Source organism: Rousettus aegyptiacus, unplaced genomic scaffold (genome assembly GCF_014176215.1).
Source record: "Rousettus aegyptiacus isolate mRouAeg1 unplaced genomic scaffold, mRouAeg1.p scaffold_m13_p_2, whole genome shotgun sequence".
Classification (NCBI taxonomy): domain Eukaryota; kingdom Metazoa; phylum Chordata; class Mammalia; order Chiroptera; family Pteropodidae; genus Rousettus; species Rousettus aegyptiacus.
Genome location: NW_023416295.1, coordinates 165212750 through 165236069, shown reverse-complemented (window position 1 = coordinate 165236069; position 23320 = coordinate 165212750). Strand labels below are relative to the sequence as shown.

General features: G+C 37.5%; 1 protein-coding gene across 3 annotated transcripts in view; it reads right to left on the bottom strand.

Moving 5' to 3' along the window:
- Positions 1 to 23320, bottom strand: part of POLR3B (RNA polymerase III subunit B) — a 111738-nt gene that overhangs the window by 71404 nt on the left and 17014 nt on the right. For all 3 annotated transcript variants that reach the window (XM_036237416.1, XM_016148078.2, XM_016148080.2), the window contains exons 10-12: positions 15961 to 16083; positions 13622 to 13741; positions 9646 to 9780 (exon numbers count right to left, since the gene is read on the bottom strand). In XM_036237416.1, coding sequence (XP_036093309.1) covers positions 9646 to 9780; positions 13622 to 13741; positions 15961 to 16083 — 378 coding nt within the window. The remainder of the gene's footprint in view (positions 1 to 9645; positions 9781 to 13621; positions 13742 to 15960; positions 16084 to 23320) is intronic.

Sequence of the window (23320 nt, the reverse complement as noted above, 5' to 3'; positions counted from 1 at the left end):
TGTTAAAATTGCTAAGTTTATAGTGACAGGAAAGAAAAACCATTCACTACTAACCTATTGAAGAAACTAGAGAACTAACACAATATTCTGCAAACTTGTAAAAAAAAAAAATAAATTGGCAAGGATTTATCCTGTCTTTTCCCACATAAATTATACTTCAGGGCAACCAAAGAGATGCTAATGAAAATATTTTTTGTTGACAAATTCCAGCAATGTAGAAAGAATGAAACTATTAGAACATCATTATTTTGAATGTCCTAATTAAATAATGGATAAATGAATGATCATCATCATAAGCTAAATAAAACCATCGGGAAAAAGCTGACGGGGGAACTTAACAATGGATGAATCTGGGCCCCAAACACCTCGACCCAGTGATCGATTCCAGTGACAAAAACTAGATATAATGAGATATATTCTTCAGAAAGAAAAAAAAAGCCTTACATAGGATCTAGCCTCTGAATTTTACTACTGTTTTACTAGTAATTTAGAGGACAGAGGAATATATAGGAACATATATGTTACATAAAAGACACAATGAGGATACCATTATGTGGGAAGCCAGAAAGTGGGAAATTCTTCAGGACAAAAGCTCCAGTTTTTCTCAAACATACATACGTATATACACACACAGAGGGAGAACCTACAGATCAAAAGGAACTTAAAAGACATTCAACCAAATGCAATATGAGACATGTTTGGATCCTACCTGAACAATCATACTGTAAACAGTATTTATAAGGAAATCATGGAAATTTGAATACGTGATGGATCTCTGATGGTATTAAGCAATTATTCTTTTAAAATTTTAGGTGTGAAAACATGGTGGTATAATTTTTTAAAAGTCCTATCTTTTAGATACATTTTAAAGTATTTTCAGAATGTGACTTGAGATCTGATATACTGAAATGATCTGATGGCTCAGATTTGTTTAAACAACCCGATGTGTGGAATGGCAGGAGCGGGGGACAGGTGAGGAGGGGGCAGACCAAACCAGACTGACTTCTGTTGATGACAGCTGGAGCTGGGTGATGAGTACGTGGGAGCCAATTTTATTAGCTAATTCTAGTTTAAATATTTATTATTTATTATTTTAACAGCTAATTCTATTTTTGTATGTTTGAAATTTTATCTGCTTAAAGATTTTTAATGAAAATTGACAGACTAATTTTAATTTTATATGACAAAGCTAAGACTCTAAAATAGCCAAGACACTACTGAAAAGGTGAATGGACTGACGAACGCATAGACAAACTGACCGATGGGTAAAAGAAAGTCCAGAAACACACGCACACATATACTAAAAGTTGTTAAGTGATAGAGATGGCACATCATATCAGTGAGGAAATGAAAGACTATATAACAAATGGTGCTGGGGCAACTTGTTATTCATTTGAAAAACAAATAAAATTAGATTCCTTACTTCATTCCACATACAAAAATCCATTCCAGGTGACTAAACAAGTACCAAAGGCGTAAGTTTAAAATATAAAAGAACACTATCAAAAAAAAAAAGAAAGAAAGAAAGGGTTGACAAATTGACCACAATTAAAATAACAATCTTCTAGACATTAAAAGGTCCCATAAAGAGGAGAGACAGGAAGAAGGAGGAAGAAGGATAGGAAGGAAGGGGGAGGAAGGGGGAGGAAGGAGGAGGAAGGGAAGGAGGAAGGCAGAAGGAGAAGAAGACGGAGGAGGAAGAGGAGGAGGAAGAGAGGAGGAAGAGGAGAGAGAGGAGGAGGAAGAGAGGAGGAGGAAGAGGAGGGAAGAGAGGAGGAAGAGAGGAAGAGGAGGAATGAAAGGAGGCGAAGAGAGAGGAGGAAGAGGAGGAAGAGGAGAAGAGGAGGAAGAAGAAGAAGAAGAAGAGGAAGAAGAGGAAGAAGAGGAAGAAGAGGAAGAAGAAGAAGAAGAAGAACAGAATCCAGATTGGGAGAAGGTATCAGCAACACATATAACTGACAAAAAATTAGGATCCAAAATATACCAAAAAATCTTGAAATCAGTAAGGAAAATGAAAACAACTCAAATGGCATCTCAAAGAAGGAAAATCAAGAAGAGTCAATAAGCATGTGAAAAAGGGGCTCTACCTCCTTAGAAATGAAGACAATGCAAATTAAGACCACAAAGAGATGATGTTTTACATCCACTAGATAGACAAAAATTTTAAAGTCTGTTACTAAGTTACAGGATGGAGCTCATCAGAAACTCACACACAGTGCAATGCACTCGAGGAATTGGTTTGACCTTCTCCTGTTAAGATGAAGATGACTCCATGGCTAAGCAATTTTATTTGTAGATACTCTTGCATACTCTTTCCAGGAGATATGAAAAAGAATATCAATATTTTTTTTAAAGAGAAATCATATAAAGGCCTTGATCTAATACCTAATATTTATTATATATATCATATCCTTACACGATGGAATATAATAAAAAATGAAAGTGAATCTCAGTGACATGCAGCAATATAGATGAATCTCAAAACGAAGCTGATTGAAGAAAAAAGTTGCAGAAAAATGTATATGGTATGAATCTATTTTTATAAAACTCAAAAAAGCAAGATTTACATTGTAATAAAATATCTTAAAATTAAATAACGTACTAAAAAAGAAAATAGTAAGAATACAAATTCAAGGCGGTGGGGGAATGAGAAGAACAGAGTAAGGAATGTTGTTAATAACAGCCAATTGTTAAGAATTACCTAAGTTGGGTAGTGGATTTGAGAGTGTTGATTTTATTTGTACCCTTTACAAATTATATATATGTAACATTTTTATTTTTAATGTTAAAAAATGTATTTAAAAAGTGAAATGATATTAAACCACAGTGACAAATCTAAAACAGTGTAACCATGGAAAACAATCAATAGGAAGAATCATAAACACAGATTAGGATGGCTGTTTCCAGAACTGGTGGAGTAGCTCCTATCAGATGAGACACACCTGCTGATAGCAATATGCTCTGGACAAATGTTAAAACTATTTGAAGGTACTGATGAGCATCCAAAAGCAGGCAGAAATGGGAGGAAAGCTGACACTTGTCAAAAGTGAACGGCACTGAGTGCATTTTCTATTTTTAAAGTTTTTCAACTAAGGATGGGAAATATTGGCAAGAAGGGTCCAAACTACATTGGGAAGTGAAAACTCAGAGAGACCCACGGTTTTACTGGAATGAAGCCAGAGGAAAATGATCTGAGGCACTACAGTAGCCGGAAAGTGAGAGGAATTCACAGAAAGGAGAGAACTACAGGAAGAAAACTCCCAAATTACGTATACATACTTTGCCCAAATTTCTGGCCAACCTCTTAAAGTACATATTGAGTTGTGGCCCGTAACTCCCCACTGCCTCAAATCTGGACAGAGGTTCTGACTGCTTTGTCCAATAAAGTAAAGCAAGTGAAGCTGGGACTTTTAAGACTAGGTCATTAAGGCTATGCAGTTTGTCTTGCTCACGAGAAACACTCGGAGTCGTGGGCCACTGTGAGGGTACAACACTGGAAAGATCAGGTCCTAGACAGGCCCAGCTGTCCCCATCACCCTCCTGCAGAACAATGTCCTCCATCAACACACCACGTGAAATAGAAGAATCAGATAGCGGAGTCCTGCTTGAATTCCTGACCCACAAAATTGTCAGATATAATGAAATGGTTGTTGTTTTAAGCCACTGTTTTGGGACGGCATGCAATGCAGCAATAGATAACCAAGCCACCGTATAAAGTTTGCAAAACTAAATAGGTAGCTTATTATAAGTAAATAGCAGGCATACTTCTTCAATGATAAATATAATAAGTACTTAAAGTCCCCTGCAAAATTAATTGTGTTCATTTTTTTCCTTTGTATTTTATTTTCTTTATAGAAAAAAAATTTTGGTATATTTGTGATCTAAGTTATCTAACAAAACATTAAAATAATACTAAGGGGAGTATTATATATACACTATTTAAAGAAAAATTCTGTGAAATTTTGTAAGCTAAAGATTTTCCAGATTCCATACTGACTGTATTCTTGAATGTTTGTTACCCACAGGTTGTTTTTTTAATCTAAATGAAGATATTCAAAGGAAATGAGTCTTCCCTTCTAGCCACTACTGATAAAAGAACTTCCTAAGTGGAATGTGATGGTATGCTTTCCCCCCATAAGTTAGATTCGTCCTTCTACTTTTCTACGAAAATCAACTCTGCAGATAGGAAGCCAGGATCCTGACTTGAATTTACTATGTCAGAAGTGTTTTAAAAAGAAAACTTCCTCCTCTGAGAGCTTAATCCTTTCTTCCACTCAGACCCAGCGGCTTCGCTCATGGAAAGAAAGACCATGGGAATGAAAGCAGGTGCAGCAGGGTGAGCGGGATGAAGAAGCCCATTTCAGTAACTTCCTGTGGAAACTGGCAAAAGGAACTTGAATAAGCATCCTGAACAGAAGCGAATGCCCTTAACCTAAACCACAAAAGCTCAGCTCTATTTTAATTAGTCTCTTACACTTAGACTTTTGTGTCTCAAATTATGACAAAGGTTTTTTTTTTTTGGATCCCAGCTGAGTCTACTGTAACCTCCCCCCACCCCTCGCCCCGATTCAAACACAAGGAAACACCCCTGGTACTGAACAAGTAAAAAGTAAGGGCACACTCGACAGAACTCCTGCCTCATCAATACATTTTCCACACCGAAATTTTTGATTTAAGAGAAGTAATGTTCTCCAGTTCAAATAGGAGCGAGACGCTACAAGGCCAAGTCACATAACGAGCCACATTATTTAGGTCAAGAGTGAAATGATTAAAAGGGATGGAATGCTGGTGCTAAGATTCACTGCCTCGCGCCCCGAGTTGAGGCCTTTCAGCCTGCTTAAGACAGGAGCGTTAAAGAGCAAGTTATATTTAAGGAAAAAATGCTGACAGCTCATCAATTGATTTTCAATGAGAATGCTAAAAAAAAAAAAAAAAAATTAATAAAGAAGTTAAGCTGCTGAAATACAGTTTCACCAATTAGCTTAATGTCAGAGAATTCTAATTAGGCATCTTGAGATTGCTATTTAGTGTTTAAGCCTTCAGAGTGCCAAATTCTCCTTTTCACACAAACTGGTTGCAAAATTAAAGACATTAGGCAGCCTTAATTACATTATCAGAACAGCTGGGATTAGGCAATCTCTGAAGCCAAGACGGCATTCTTTTGTCACAGGGTAGAAATCCCTGGCTTTCCAGGGTGCCGGATTTGGGTGCCGTTCCATATCTCACCCATACAAAGCAAGCTGCATTAGAAACAAAAAATCTGCGGACAAAGAATGGAGTAATACTCGGAAAATAATGAACACATTACTGAAAAAGAAAAGGTAGGTGCAAAGATTAAGCCTGAAACCGGTAGGTTTTGCTGACACCTCTACTGGCGGCCGGCCGGCCAGCCCTCAGGTGGCAGCAGGACTGACAGGAAGCTCCGTGGACCGGCTTGGCGGCGGCTACAGCTGTTATCTAAAGCCAGAGCACATTTGTGCTCCCTTGTCCCATGGGGTATGAAATTAGCAACTATTGTTTTGACACAATTTTGCCAACACAATGCCTTTTATGTCCTTACATTGTTCACGGAGTGATGTTTTCTTGCACATGGGAACCGTCTTTTTAATTTTTTAAGCTATAGGATTGTTTCTCCTCTCCCCTCTCCCAACTCCATTCCTTACTGCTCTAAACCAACTTTTTTTTTTGATGGAATAATTTAACAGCTTGATTTTTTCCAATTAAAAAATGACAAAATTGGGACTGATGGTGGTGGGGACACCCATAATGCCCTGAACTGTGCTCATTCCGAAGGCAGCCAAAACCCACCTCCTAGCATCAGCCGTTAAGCAAACAGAACTTCCCAAGTATGTAGACTTAAACTTTTCCCCCAAATATAAAATTGTTATAATTTTTTAATTCTAGTTTTTATATTTTTAGTTGTGGCGGTAACTGCCGTTATCATTCGAATTACCATCATCTGTCATCTGAAATACTGCCATAGCCTCCTAACTGGTCCATTCCTGGCCTGTTTATCTCTAAATCAGATATTTCTCAACTGAAAACCAGGTTGTGTGACTTCCCTGATTAAAACTCTCCACTGGGTTTCCACTGCATGTAAAACTGAATCCAAACCCCTTCCATGGCCTACAGGTTACTCCTCCGACGTCATCTCTCAGCACCTGACTCACTCCAGACACACTGATCCTCTCCCAGCTCCTCCAGCACCAGAACTGCCTGGGGAGGCATGCGCCTGCTCGGGTCTCTGCTGGAACGCAGTTCCCAAGGTTGCGTGAGACTGGCTTCTCCTCACTCGAGTCTTATCTGGGATGCCTGAAGACAGCTTAAAGTATATCGCTTTTTCAGAGATCTTTCCTCACCATCCTAACACTCTATCCCCATAAACACCCCAACTCTCTCTCTAACAGGCTACTTTTGGTTTTCTTTAAACACTATGACTACTGATATCATCACATTTATTAACAGCTTACTTGTGCATTGTCTGTTCCCCCTACCAAAAAGCACTCTTGAGAACAGGTGCCTCATAAGGTCTCGGTCACCACTGTATCTCCATTGCAGAGTACTTTATCTGGGGACAGAGAGGTGAATAGACATGATTCCTGCCCTCAGTGAGCTTACAGACTAAATGGGGAAGAAGCATGGAGGTAAAGAATTACACACTAACTCAGCAAATGAAGACCTGAGTGCTCTTGGCATCTGGAAGACTGAGCAACTAACTACTTCGAGGGTTCATAGACGGTTTCTGGGAGGGTGACTCAGAGAATGACAAATGGGTGGGAGCTCCTCATTAGGGAGAGGGTGAAGGGGAGATGAAGGCGGGGCAACTTAAGTATAACTCAAAGGCATGGAAAGATAAAAGAGCATCATGGTGTGTTTGGGAAGACGTAAGTGGCTCGCCTTGGTATGACGGCACGCTGAAAATGTGCACAGGGCAAGAGCATCAAGGACCCTGCCAGCCTTGCTGGATTTCACACTTCTTTCTACAGAGTAGTCAACTGTGTTTATGGTTGCCACAGAGGGGTTTCAGGGGAAGGGCAAGTAGGCAGAGAAACAAGCCCTTCCATCCTGTCAAAACCTGAGAGGACCAACTTTTATCTGTTTTCATACTGGGATCCGAGTAAGAATTCATGCTTTAGAAACCTTGAAACCCACGTCTGAAGCTCAGGCCTGTGGAGGGATGCTCCTGGTTAGTGGACCTGGGCCTCGCCTAACCTCACAGTGAATGCTCAGGAATGTGTTGAGATTGCTTTCCACTAGGTGAATAGGTGGGCATGTTGCAGAACAGATGTATGGGAGGGGCAGCTAAGGATCAGAGAAGGCACACGGAGGATTCAAACAAACTAGTGCTATGTTCACGCTTGAGTTGGGACACGTAAATATTTGTTCTATGAGTCTTATCACACAAACACACACATGTGATATACACAGTCTTGTATGCATGAAATTTTTGCATAACTGAAAAGCACGTACACAGAAGCAGGTATACGGCAATTTCTGTAGCAACACACACATTTAACTGATTAAGTCCCCTTTAAAAAGAGGACTGGGCAGTACTGGCCCAGCAGCATTCACAGACATACTGCTTTGAGTATGTTTCATACTGAGGACAAATTGCTCCTTTATAAGATTTCTTCTAAAATTGCAAAATCTGACTCCAAACTTGCCCCTGACAAAGAACCTCAAAGAGGCCCACAAAACAGCACAAATTCACATAGTGGTCTGAATGTCTGCAAGAGTTTCCAATAGTACCAGTTAATAAAGATATTTGCATATGCGTAAGATATCTCTGGAAGGACAGAGGAGAGAAAGGGAAAAATGACTTACTGGGGAGAGGAACTAGGGAACTGGGTTAGGTGGGAAGGCAGGTCACGGGGGGAAGAAAGACTAATTTCCATTGTAAACTTTCTTGGTATTGTTTCAAATTCTTTTTACTATGTTAATGTTATTTTTGAAAGCATTGATTTTATTTTAACATCTGCTACTTTATGTTTAATTTTATTATTAATTTTATTATTTATTTGAAATATAACATTGTTTTTTAAAAAGCTAAAAATGCTTGTTTAAATTGGTAAGCCAAATAACCATGAGAATGGCAAATGGAATATCTTACACCCCAGCTATGAGCAAAAGAACTAAACAGAATGTTTCAGCTGTTTGTAAAAAGACAGGATTCAGAGGTTTATAGCCAAGTTAACTGCCTTAAAACAAAAACCAGAACACTCGAAAGGAATAAAACAGAATCTAGAGTTTCTACAACTCATCATCCACAATGTCCATTTGAATACAATCCAAGATTATGAGACATTTGAAGGAACAGGAAAACATGACCCATATGCAAGAGAAAAACAAATCAATAGGCTGATCTTAAAATGACTGACATGTTCTCAGAAGTTCAGCAGGGTCGGGCCTGGTTAGTACTTAGATGGGAGACCACCTAGCAATGCCAGGTGCTGTAGGCGTTAAAAAAAAAAAAAAAGACTGACATGTTAGAATTAGCAGACCAAGACTCTAAAGCAGTTATTAAAATTCAAGAACTTAAATGAAAATATGATTGTGATGAATAAACAAATAAGAAGTCTCAGTAAAAAAACAACAACAACAAAAAAAAACAGAAGGTATAAAAAAATACCCAAGTATCCAAATAAAATTTCTAGAATTGAAAGATACAATATGTAAACTAAAAATTAACAGGATAAGTGCAACAGCATATTAGAACTGACGAAGAAGAAAATCTGAAAGTAAACTAATCAAATTATGCAATCTGAAGAATAAAATAAAATTAAAAATTAACAGAGTCTCAATATCAAAGGGTCTAACTGTATAAGTTGAGTCCAAAGGAAAAAAAAGATAGCTGAAGAATTAAAGCCCGACAATTTCTCAAATTTAGCGAAAGACATAAATTCACAGATTTAAAAACGCAGTGAGCCCCAAGCGGGACAGCAACAGAGACTACACTACCGCACCACGGGACTTCTTTAAAGCCTCAGATAAAGAGAAAATATCAAAAGTGGCCAGGTCTATATTCTAGCTCTTTGATTTAAATGCACTTTCTGATTTAAATACTAAAACGTGAAGTTTCTAATACTTTTAGATACTTGCTACCCAGCTGAAAGGTGTATGTATTCTCAAAATAAGATGTAATTTATCACTTGAGACTTAAAATGAGATTAGAGGCGTCTTCACTAACCCACTTCTTCTATGTCACCAAAAAAGTAAGGAAACTGTTTATTGTCTCTCTCTCTCTCACTAGACTATAAGGACTAAGAGAAAAGGGACGTTTGTCTGTTTTATTCCCCCTGTACACACAGTTCCTATGACTCTGCCTGGCATATATAAGAGTTTAAAAATATTTGTTAACTGAATAAATGATATTACTTACAGTCATAAGTAATGACTTACTTCACTTACATTACATAGAATGAAGATAAACGTCTCAACAAAAGATATATAGGTAACATACTAGTAATATATTTAAAGAATTAAGATAGTTTTCATAGTTAAAGAAATTCTTAAAAGTCATGTGTGAAATATTTATACTTCGAATATATACAATCTGTATTAAACTGTCTTTTCCTATCTAAAATTAAAATCAAATTAATTTTTATTAAAGAAAATAAGATTTCCCACATAAAATAATTTAATCACCTGTCCTGCCAACTCCAATCGCTTGTTTCCATAATAGTCTCTGTCATCAACTTTATTATCTCCTTGGGCCAGAATTACTCTTCGCACCATCACTGCAGTATAGATACACTTGGCTCGGAAATTGAATTCTTTAACCTGTAATCAGAAATCAGAGAAAATTGTTGAGATAATGCACGTTAAAATTTAAGGTACCTCAAGAAAAGAACCAATGTTATAAAATTTAAATAAGAAAATAATTAATTGTTATGATTCTCTCTAGTCGAAGAAATCCAACTAGTCTATAAACTTTCTGAGAGATGAGATGATGACTTTTCATCTGTACTCGGTAGCTAAGGTAGCTTTTCTTCAAAGATGATCACCATCGACTCCTTCCCTCCCCATATGTTTCACATCTCTCCTTCAGTAAGAGATGGAATCCATCACCCCCTTCGTGTTGACCTGTAAACTAGCAGTTTCCACTTCATTTCTCTTAGAGTCCTAAAGCGCTTTGTGAGAAGTCCAGGACACTCCACTGGGAATGGAAAAGCAATGGGGAGCCAGAGATAAGAGTGAAGAAGCCATCTTGGATGTCCAGCCCAGGAGAGCCTTCGAATGACTCCAGCTTCAGCTGCTGTCCATCTGTGACTTCATGAGACTCAAGATAAGAAACCCTTTCCCTGACTGTTGAGCCCAGTCGAACCACAGAATCAAGAGAGCAATAAGCAGTATCATAAGCCATTAAGTTCTGAACATGTTTTGCAGCAACAGATACCAGGAATAGTACCAAAGCATTATCTGGCACTCAGAGAGCTACTAGATGAATGAATGGACTGGTGAATGAACCCACCACAAACGTTCTATTCAATCTTCTCTAGTACAAATCCTGAAATCCATATGAATGAACCTGGCCCAATCAGGTTCATAATAATTGTATTGGTTTGCTTGGGGAGACAAAAATCTTAAGAAACTAGGTAAATCCTTTATCTACATCCAAAATAGTGAGTTCTGAGTGTGCGAGCTAAGCTTCAGCCAATTTTAAGGAATATTTTATAGGTTTTTCTATAGAAGACCCATAAGATACGCTTTACTTTCCTTAATCACCGAGTAAAATCTCAATGAGAACCTATAGAGTTTATCATTATGACAGATAATGATTTAAAAGAACATCAGCAACCCTAACTCATTCTCCCCACCTTTTAACTGCGATATGCTGAAAAGTAAACAAAAAACCTGGGTCTAAATTGGACAAATGAGTTAATTAGTAGAAGAGCCTTCTAATCTACTGGCTGACATCACTTTCTGGTGCAGTGCCAATAGTTCAGACAGTCCTTTGTGGGATGTTAACCTGTGGATTATCTGAAAGAGGGAGAGAAAGAAGACCCACCAAATGAGCTTGGAACACTGAAACACAACTGCTGTCAACAAAACTCTGGAGTCCTTTTAATATGGACCTTGGAGAGAAGAGAGGTCTTGGGCATCTTAGGGAGACTTAGAGCAGTGGTTTCCAAACTCCAGTGTGGATCAGAATCTCTGGAGGGCTTGCTAATTAGATTGCTGGGCCCCACCCACAGAATGTCGGGTTCAGTAGGTCTGAGGTAGAGTTCAAGAATTTCTAGTAAGTTCCCAGGTGATGCTGATGATAACTAGTCTGAAAAATGCCCTTTAAGAACCATGTTTCTGAGGACTGCCAGGTCAGGGTGCCAAGCCAAAGCCCCTGCAGGTCACCCTCCAGCACAAGTGCTGGGGAATGCTGAGTGTCCCGCCCACCTTTCCCCGTCTGTGAGGACATATCCAAACCGCTGCTCCTCAAATCCAAGTTGTTCGAGTTCCACCACCATGATTACTGTCATATCTTAATGCTTACATTATTTACTTATTACTTTTGTTCAGCTTTTAAACTTATTTTTAAGTAAGTTTCATTCTATACAATACTGCAAGATCCCAAATATCATTAAAAGGGATTTGATGTGCTAGTTGTATTTCTTCTAAAAAGCGCATAATTATTTAAATTAAATGTCCCTGTATCACCTAAAATCGTCTCTAATATTACACTTAGATAAATCCTGTCCCAAACCATTCTGGAAAATGAAGGTCTTTTTCTAGTCTACCTATTTTGACTTTACACCTCGCAGGATTATGTACAACTTTAAAAATGGTAGTTTAGGCCCATTGCAATTACATTCAAGTGCCAATGTCTAACTTTATCGACTTAAATAAATACCTGTCAGCATAGCCAGCATTCTATGAGCTAAGGCTCTTTAGTGGACCAGAGTTCTCTAGTTACACAACGATAAGCGAGGCCCCTGAGAGACACTCGGTGGCCACGCAGGGGAGCTGGGGAACCGTGCAGCTTCACAGGCATCGCATCGCCGCGTCCTCGCAACAACCCTGGGAGGAAGTGGCATTAGCTTCATGGCACAGGTGAGAAAACGGAAGCTCAGAAAAGTTAAGATTTGCCAAAGTCTATCAGCCAGGAAGTAAGAAACCAGGATTTGAAACCAGAGCCCTTATTGTTTCCATTACTCATTTTTGGCATTTTGAGTTTTAAACTGTTTTTCCAATCACCCAAGTTCAAAATTCAGTTCAGACCCAGCTTTAACATTAAGACTTTTCTAATTCTTGGAATTAGATCAAGGGCGCACTAATAAATGGCAGCGAAAGGGCAGAATCAGAGGTTTTATTTGGCTAACAAGATGTTTCAAAACAAGAAAATTGAATCAGAATGTGTTAAGGTGGTTGCTGGCCACTTCCACAGATCCCTCAAATTCCCATTATTTATAACCAGCCCGTGAAAGTGAGTTTGCAGCCTCTGAATTAGATCATTCATGAAGAGTACACATTGTGGCTCATCATAAACCAGACTACTTGGTTAACAAGATAGGCTACCAAATAATTCTGTAATGTAGAAAGTATAGCATACATACTAAATGGGAGTGGGGGAAGGATGACTCTTGCCAACATGGCTGATCTGTTTAGTGATAAGTTAATAAAAAATAAATTATTAAGCACTGGTTCAAAGGTCAGAAGGTGGGTTCTATCTCTATTTCTGTCTTTCTGACCACTAACCAACTGGGTGACAAGGCTAATCATCTACCTTGTCTGGACCTGAGCATCTTCTCTGTAAGTGAAGGAGACTTAATAATGTAAACTCTAAAATTCAAAGTCTAGACATGAACTCATCCAGTATATTAAAAAGTATCCATTGTAGTAACACCACAGTGAGAATTTACTTAATGCCACACAACTATACACTTAAAAATGGTAAATTCTATTATGTATATTCTATCACAATAAAAGAAAAGTATCCAAGGCACTGTAAACTTGTTTTAACCTATTTAAAAACATCTAAGACAAAGGAGTAAAAGGTACAAACTTCCAGTTATGAAAGAAATAAGTCACTAGGATGTAATGTACAGCATGGCGACTATAGTTAATAATACTGTATTGCATATTTGAAAGTTGCTAAGAGATTAAATTTGAAAAATTCTCATTACAAGAAAAAATCTGCAACTATGTATGGTGATGAATATTATCTAGATTTACTACGGCTATCATTTTGTAATATATGCAATATCAAATCATTATGTTGTAGTACGCCTGAAACTAATATAAAGCAGTCTGTCAGATAGATACACTTCAATTAAAAAAAAAAAAAAACATCTAAGACGCCATCTCTATCCTTTGAAGCCATGAAATCTAGTAGCAGTGTTAACATATGTATGAATATAAAAAAAAACTATAATTTTAGATCGAGAGACAAACCATGAGAAAATAAAAACCTGACAATGGCAGTACAAGTACAGCTAACTTTCTTCGAGTACAAATAAACTACTGATGACGGAAGATTATCTCCAGTGGTGCAGTCTAGTCCCCTTTGAGAGTCTCTCTTTTCTAAGGAACTACGCTAAAATGGGGTAAGCTAGCTTTCAACACCTTTTAACAGAAACACACGGACCCCACGATCTTTGCCAGTCATAGTTGTGACGATGTTACTCACTGGGACGTGGGTGAGAATGGTGGAAGCCAGGAGCTCTCTTGCTTCTTCTATTTTGGTTTTCTTTGGTCCGCCACCCCACATTCTTTGCCTTCTTACTTTGTTCCCTATATATTTTAATGCCTATAAAAAAAAACAAAACAGAATATTTTATAATTATGTTTAATGACCTCATGTGAGAGATTTTATTAAACACCTACCCATACATAACACTATAAGCAAAAATGACAAGGACTCTGATTATAGAGAAAGCTGTCGTCACTGAATTTTGGTCTTCTAGTTTCCTTGGGAAAGAGGCTAGAGATTCTCCACTTCTTAAAGAAAGAAAGAGAGGAACACAAGGAAGCCTGCTATCCCATCGGATGTAGCAGAAAGTGACCTTTTTCTTAAAAAACCTAATAATGTTGTCAGGTTTTCACAGTGTAAGAGCCCACACTGTTCACAATAAGCCAAGATGTCACCCCTAGTACACTCTATCCTCCCAAAATGGTAATGAATGATTTCTTCTCTACAGAGCAGGCCCTTGGCAATGATGACATAAAAGGCACATGACCAATATACAGCAAAAAGGCTTTGTTAGCAGAAATGAGGAGAGACCGAAAAGGAAGGCATTAAAAAACAAAACACTGGTTTCAAGCAACCTGCTAAAATGCCATGTCATCAAAAGTTCTATTATTTAAGTGTATTTGTTACATTTTCATTTAAAAAAACATAAAATATTCACCTTGCCCTAACTCATAATATATGTTGAGCTTATCAATCATTTTGGATTATGTGGGCCTCTGTAACCTTTTATTAGTTGTGAATAATTAATCTATGCTTTAATCCAGTATACAGAGTATAAACCAAACTTCCTGTTTGTTTTTCTCATGGTCAGAATATTTGTCTTTCCTACATTAACTAACTATATATTCCCTCTCATCTTTTAACTGAACATCTCTAATTTAGTTAGCTAAAATTTTCTGTCGGTACCTATTTAAGAGAAATAAATGAGTGGTTTTTATAACCCACTGTTTAGCCACTGCTCAAAGAGCTTGACGATGTAAGGGTAATGTGACCAATGATGATGATGTTTGTAACAAAATGAATAACAGATTTCACTGAATCCCCTGGGGTATCATTCAGGTAAATTGCTCTTCCAGGGCATTACACAGCTTTAAAGGATAGTGTGTCTCCCCAAATTGAGCCAATTCCTGGGTATTTCTTAACATTTTTCTCTTTATGTTCTCAGAACCCCTGGTCAATATAATTTCAGTGTGTAACAAGATTCTTGCTCCCCAAATATTTTACTTTCAGTAAAGACCAAAAATAGAATGAAAATAGAATGAAATGGCTTTCCCTGATGCTGCCTACCCAGTAACTATGGTCAACTACTAATTAACTGCAGAAAAAAAGGAAGGCAGTGATGAGAATAATCCCTACTGATTTGTGCTTTGAAATTATATATAAACTTGCATATGACAATAACCTTCCCAAATGTTTAGCTCAGTGCATGAAAATATCAAGACAGGTCTGATTTTTTAGAACACACGCTAACGATGTAAGTGGGAAAATGCTATTTCTACAAGCATCCTAGGTGACAAGAAAAGAGTAGCCTGGAATTTCTACCTTATTGTAAGTAACCCACAGAACAGACAATGCACATATGGATAAATAAGAACTCTATTGTGCTTCTATTCTATAGTAGGGAATCCCACCTCTCATGATGGCTATGAAGAATGTCATCACTGATTTCCACTTAGCAAAGCACTTTACAAACGTGAGACTAAAAATCCTAAGTAAGGCTGTTGTATAGCTGAGGCATATACATGTAGCTCCCTATTTTCATCTTTGAGTCTTGTCCTAAAACCTCTGGTTCCAGCTGGGAGTGCCTGAGCAGGTCGGTGGAGGCTCTGCAGTGGCCCTCTTGCTAATACGCCGGGAATTCAGGAAAAGGAACAGAGACCACATACAACTGGATGCCGGAGCCATCGGAAGCAGGGAGTAAAAAGGAGAAGTGCAGGGAAAAAAAAAAAAACCTACACTAGAGTTCCCATAGTTTTAAAAAATATATATCATTCAGGCGAATAAAGAAAAGGAGAGTACTCGCTATCATATCAGAAAAAAGCCTCCCAGCCACATATCCCCTCGTAAGTTAGACACCGCAGGCTGGTGATTTGTCCAGGCACACTCCATCCTCCAATCCCCAAAAAATGAGTCATGGAAGCTTCTCCGCCATTCCTCCCATCTCCCCAACGCTCTTTTCAAACCTATACCCCAAAGTCGTTACATCCGATACATTATCAATGGGCAGAATTAAATGTGCAATACCCTTTCACAGCAAAGGGCATGAAAAGACACACCTGCATCTGTGTGAAAATCTGAGCTTTCTGGCACTCTTCCAAACTGGGCCCGAATGCAGCCATCACGTGCTCCTCTGTTCCAATCATCTGTACAATTTCCTGGTCACTCTCAACACCCATGGCCTAGGAAGGAAAGAAAAGATAGAAAGAGTGTTGGCTTTGTGTTAACTCACTGACATTTGCTTATGCTAATTTGGCATTGTTTGTGGGTATTACTTCTAAGCAAAAGCTCGCTCTTTTCTCAGAAACGGTGCCATCTGGCATTGGCAGCCATAGCCCAAGCTGCAGAAGAACCTGAAACAGAAATTTTGATTAGGAAGAAGAAAATAAACATTCTCAAGCACTTTTTACATGTGTACTATCTTCTCAAATTTGTAAATTTCCTATGAGTTTCATCGTGAAGAAAGGAAGCGGCGAGGTATATTGGAGACCCTGGTGACAATTCCAAAGGCAAACTGGAAAAAAGAAAGAATGAAACAAAACGGCCAGAGAGCAGTAAATCGGAAAGTGTGTATTGGTGAAAATAAACAGAACCCCAATTAGATTTGTCAAAAGATTAATTTTTCTGAGAACTGTTGAATCATTCACATTCAAGCTAAAAGAATTTTTCCTAAGGGATGTTTTACCTCACCACTATTCTAGAGATATCAAACTATTACTTTAAGCAGGTTTTAAAAGGGATCTTTTAAAAACTAAGAACACACTTAACAGGTTTAAGAAACCCACTTATCTTAAGTGTTTCAAGGTGGCAGCCGGCAATGCAGGTCTTTGTAGATTCCATATGGTGCTAAGGCTCGCTCCTTCGCACATTTGCCTGGAATTCTGCCATACCAAGAAATAGAGCATAATCGCAGTAACCCTCACTTGGCAGAGAAATAATCTGCTTCTTAGAAGTTAGGGGAAAAGTTATGTTTGCATTAAAATTCTTCCTTTAGCTATGCAGAGAAAACAGAACCGGGGATAATTGCCTCATTAGGCTTTGATGCTCTGGTTCTCAGTTCTCCACACGGGAGAGAGAGAGAAAGGCTAAATTGCATCCCAAGTTCCTTTAAGAATTTCGCCCTGAGTAAGCGGAAAGGGCACCTCTTTGAGGTGTCCGTCCTGACGCAATGTCAACAACAGACCCTAAAACCACTACCGTCACGTCACCTCTTCCACCTCAGTTTTTTAACTTCTATAACATGAGGACACAATTGGGTCCCTTGCAGCTCAAAATTCTACAATTCTACATTTGAATTTCGACCTGTATTCGGCAAACTTCACTTGGATACTTTAGGATCAGACGTAAACTTGTTGAAAGTTTTAAAGTTTTGGGGGGGAGCTAAATACATGCTATGTCTCTTTTAGGCTAACTGTGGTGGTTGAAAAAATGTTCGCCAGTTCTTTGACACGTCCTTCAAAGGGTGAAGACTAATTCTCCTCCCCTTGAGTGTATTCTAAATTTAATAACTCACATCTACAGAAAAACAGTGGAAGTGACAGTGTATGACTTGAGTCTTGGTCATAAAAGGCACTGTAGCTTCCTGCTTTTTCTCTCTCAACAGTGTGCTTCTCAGGGAAGCCAGCTGCCACATCATAAAAACACTGAGGCAGTCTATGGAAGGGGCCAAGGGTAAGGAACTATGGCCTCTTACCAAAGGCCAACTGCCATGAGGGTGAGCCATCATGGAAGCAGACCTTGCAGCTCCAATCCGGCCTTCAGATGACTGCAGCCCTGGCTGACATCCTGACTCATGAAAGACTCTGAGCCAGAACCACATAGTCAGGCAACTCTCAAACCCTTCGCCAACAGGAACTGTGCTATAATCTGTTACTTAGCACTTCTGGAATTAAATCCACTAAACTTGAAAAAAAAATTTAAGTGTATAAGTTGTTTTGTTCAAAACTGTTCTGTTTAGTGAACAAAGACATTCTCGGGATACAAATCTCTCTTTTTGTTTTTTAATTTTTGCATATTTTTATCTCAATCGACATGACATATTTATTAAAATGGACACTAGACATAAACTCCACTATTTAAATGTTACACATGTTCATTAAAACATGTAGCCTTTAAAGACTAAAGGAAAATAATCCTAAAAAGTTATTAGTCCTAATTTTTAAATGAAGGAAAGAAAACTAGATTATCCTTCGATTAAGCACGCTGAGTTGCATCTACTCTGATGGCGATGGCATGTATGTAGAAACATCTACACTTTTTCCTAGGTCTGCAAGTAGCTGGTCACAAATATCAGGAGACTATTTCTCTATGAAAAGTTAATTAGATTGTAAGTTAATTTTTACCTGTCGACCTCTCAAAATAGTGTTATATGAGTTTCAACGCAATCGAAATACAGAAGAAACAGTACTAAGGCAACTAATTTACATGTAATTTTATATTTAAAATCTTTAATATACAACTCTGTGACAAACTGACTTCAATTTTCAGAGGAAAGCCCAAACACTAAAAAAAGATCTATGTGGGACAGACACCAAATGAGGCATGCAAAGTGGTACAGCAGGAAACGGTCTTTCTCACTGAGACAGAATTCTACAGCTACAAGGATCAGCCCCCTTTCTTTAGACATGTTAACCTCTAAATTATCTGAATTAAAGGACATCTAGATGATTTTAATAATTAATTTTTACTTCGGTAATCTCCAACTGGAAAAGACTGTATACTTGATTATTAATAAAAGGTCATCCTCATTTAACCTAGGGATTGCCCCCTCAAGTTGCCCTGATGCTGAATCTAAGCAGTAATTTTGTAATTGCATAAAATTCTCGAGTGGCCTAACATGGATCTAAAGAGACTGCTTAGGCCCTCCCTGCGAATATTTCTAAGCTACAAAGCAAAGATATGCCAAGCGCAAGGTAAATATCACCATATGTGCAGAGAGAACGATCAGTGGCAAAGCTTTCCTCTAAAAGGACTAAACTCTTCCTATATCTGAAATGCACCGAAATAAGGGTTATAACTAAGTCAGGTCATCATCAAAAGCGCTCTAGCTCCAAAGACCGAACTCACTTTATTATGACTATTTAGCTATTAGAAGTCACAGCTACAAATAAATGACATATTGCTATGGAAACGAGAGCAAAATGCCCAATCATTTTGCTTTACAGACATAATTTAGACATCTGAAAACTAGCTTTATATGGGCTCTTTGTACTCTAGATATCTGAAATCATTTCACCCAACTAATTTAAGTCAAAAGTGAATGCTATGTAATAACCTTATGAAAAAATAGCAGAGACAATACATTTCAGCAGAAAGTCACCCAGTCTAGCAATCGGCAATAAGAACAAAAATAAGGAGACACGTTCTTTAAAAAATAGCATGAAGGCCTCCTTGAATATCCACTAAGTGTGACTTTTAAAGACAGAAAGAATACTAATGAGCAGAAGAGAATGATACACAGGAAAATGGTGACACATTGAAATATATTATGTGAAGGAGAGAAAGGGGAAAACTTCTTAAAACATTTAATATTCAGAAATCTCTTATTTTCCTTTAAAGCAGACAGAAGTAGACTTACTATCAAAAGCAGTCCTAACAGATAATAAAAGAACTGTGATGGCCCTCTTTAACTTTGTAATTTTTTTTCTTTAAAGATCAAAAATTTCAACATAAGATGGCTTCCAAGAAACAATGCCCAGCGCCCTTGAAATCTGATCTTCTCCGCAAAAACTTTCAGACTGCAGATGCCATCACAGCACAAGGGCTGAATACTTGGGAATACAAAATATAAAGTGGGGGAGATTCATGGGCAGGAGAACCTTTGTAGTGAGTCGAGTCCATAAATAAAGCTGATCTGGGTCTTAAAAGCTTTATCCGTCATATTCAGACTCAGCATGGACTCTGCAAACCCTGCTGTTTCTGTCACTTTTAGCCAATTGTTGGTTACAATCAACAACTATCAAGTCCTAATGACTGTCAAGGACAGTGTTAGGGCCACACAACGCAAGAGAAATGATGTGACTTTTCTGGTATCCCAGTTTATTTTCCTGGGCTTCTGACATTGAATGTGTAAGGAGAACTAAGGAAAGAAAAAGAGCATATGCTTTTCAAGCAGTCTTACTTTTCAAAAAAAGATACCATTTGCTCTTCACAACTACCCTCTTAGATGAAATTCTCACTTTTCAGATGAATTATCCAAAACTCGAGGAAATTGGGAAATGTGCCCAAGGTCACATAGCTAATAAGTGCAGAAGTTGGATTTCAACCTAAACCTATCTGATTCTAAGCTATCCAATACTCTATGCTGGCTCCCAGATAAAAAGTCTAAATAGTAGTTATCAAGTAACTTTCCATCAAATTATTAAAACGTCCCTACAGTGGGAGACCCAAAAAAGTGACTGAAATTTGAACTGAATATTTAAACTGAAAAGTTAAAACTGAAAATTTAAAAATATTTACTTTAATTCTTATACAATGTTGATTAGAATGTAATGGATACAGTTCAGGAAAAAAATGTGGCAACATATACCAGATTTTTAAAAGATGTAATTCCATTCCCAGGAAGTAAGTCTCCAAATAATCAGTAACATGCACAAACATGTATGTGTAAGGACACGCACCCAGGGTTGTGCATTAAGAGTGAAAACTTGGGGGGAAAAAATGGCACCTAAATGTCCCACTCTAGAAAACTGATTAAATAGACTACATCACACACATGCAATTTTCTATATAATAACTACTAAAAGAAATGATGTAGATTCATATTTATAGACATGGAAAACTATTCATAATTCATGGTTAAGTGAAAAAATAAAAGTGATGTGTATATTACAAAAGAAAAAGGGTCTGAAAAAATATATCTGAAAATGTAGTTATACTTTTCGGTGGCTTTCTAAATTTTTACAAGGCAAAGGACTGTTTTATAATCAGAAAAGGAGAAATTTTGAAATCTCAACTACTGATTATATAAAATTGCACATTGTAATGAACAGCCCATTATAAAAAGAATTTGAGTCGGCTATATACAAGTATACAACATAAACCTTAAATACATTTTACGGAAGAAACTGTCTTATAAAACTTTTGTCACCTAACCCCCCAAAAAGCAGTTAATAAAGGTTTTCTGGTTTTAACAAGTGTATCTGACACACTTTTTATGTGACAAAAGATTACATGGCTTTTTTGTTTTGAGCCCACTTCCATGTCTAGAAGTGTACTTTCCCTGCTAATAGAGTGTTCTTCTCTACTGTAAAAAAAAAAAGATTATATGTATTATAATTAATTTATAAGTTCTGATCTAAGGAAGGCAGTCCTGTGCGTCTTCAAGCAATCAACAACTTTGAGAACAGTCCTTTTGATGCATGGGAGCATACTGCCCTCTGCTGGACATGTCACTCTACAGCCTTAGATAAAATTTTCTTTACTAAACTCCACTATGTATACAAGACACCACACTGGGTGGGTACTGTGGGATCTCTACAAGCAAAGTCAAAATTACTTCTGTGCTTAAAAAATATAAACCTTGAAGAAAGGTAAATCAAAAGTGTATTTAAGAATTCTCTCTGTGCCCCTCTTCTCCATATAATGGTAATCATCATCATAAAGAAAAATGGCACCGCCTCATTTAGAGAACTCAATAGCACATTACACTATACTAAACAAAATTTTTTCCCTATAACCTCCTTCGCATAACTGCATTTAAAATGTGGCTATTTCCTGAGTTAAAGAACCTGACTTGGCAACATCCATTTAATACCTATGGACAAAGGGCGTACATACTCCCTACCCCCCAACACCACTCTCATGTGAGGGGGTCTACTTCCCCCCAATTCCTATAGTGTCGCCTGGTTACAACTTAAACAGTACAGTTCAACTCCTACTTTTTTACTCCTCTGAGGCTTATATCCAAACGTCTTCCTTTTTAACCAGCTTAGTTAATTCCACCTCAGAGGATCTCTTCCTGTTTGACTGCAATCCCCAAAATATTTCCACTATCATAAAAACTGTTGAACAGAAATATTTAACTCTGAAATGTAACTAAATGATTATTTTCAACCTCTAAAATTATCTGAAGTACTCAGAATCTCTTCAGTATTTCCTCAGATAATCTGAGTTCTTTATTTCAATCGACCTAGTCATTAAGATTCATTTAATATCCATATACAGTTGATTATCATTATCCACCTCCTACAAAGTATCTGACAAACCAAATTAATGAATACTGAAGCATTGATCCTAGAGAAAACAGAGTTAGGTTCTTGTTTTATACACACACACACACACATACATATATATGTAAAAAGTCACAATATATTGTCTTGTAATATATTACATAAAGAGCTGATTCACAGCCACCAGCACTGTGTAATTCATACCTGAACAAACCTTATCTAACACACACATTTTCTCCATAAGTGCATCACAGCCTTCTTGCTTAGGAATATTAGATCAGAACTACGGGGTCATTTTAAATCCCGAAATCCCCAACAAAAGGCACAAAACTGCAAAAAACATGGCACTAAATAGACCACGAAAAAGGCACTTGTTTACAGTATGAGAGCTGAGATGACAAAGCAGAGAGTTGTCCTGGTTGACCTCAGGTGGGAATGTGCCTGTTTGGTAACTTGAATTTTTTACTGCTCTGTGCGTATGCATGTCCATGAATAATTTTAAAAGCACCACAAATATTGATTTGCAGTTGGAAACAAATTTTATCAAGTAGGAGAATTGGAAAATACAGAATCTGTGAATGCTGAGGATCAACTGTGCTATGTCATTAACCATTTTTGTTTTGTTTAATAACTAATATCATAATTTAACTGTTCATAGATGGGCATAATATTTAAGTCTCAGCACATTAAATGGGTCATTACACCATTATCTGAGAAGATGATAACATTTAACATTATTTCTTTGGGAAAATGTCTTTTGGGTTCCAAGCCAATAATTTGTGAAAAAGCTTAAAGAAAAATTCGTTGTAGGTTGAAGATTTGTGTTTATGTAGAAACTCGCCAGAATCCACAACTCCATAAAAGAGAATACTGAACTTGGTCCATATTCTGATCTGGGAAATTCCACTACTAGGAAGTTAGTCTACAGATATCCTTGCCCATGTGTAACATGCATTCCAGCAGTTTTGTATCAGCAAGAAATATATATTTCTAGTAATGGGGGAATGACTAAATAAAAGTACACCCTTAAATGAAATGGTTTGTCAAAAAGAATGTAGTAGCTCTGTTTGAATTAATATGACACTATCTCAAAGATATGTTACAAAAAGAAAAAAAGCTAAGTGTGAAAAGATGTACGATATATGTAAGTAAAAAGTAAAACAATTAAACCCTTCTATATACTAATGTGCTTGTATATGCACAGACTAGCTCTAGAAAAACACACAAGAAACTAGTAGCAAGTTGAATC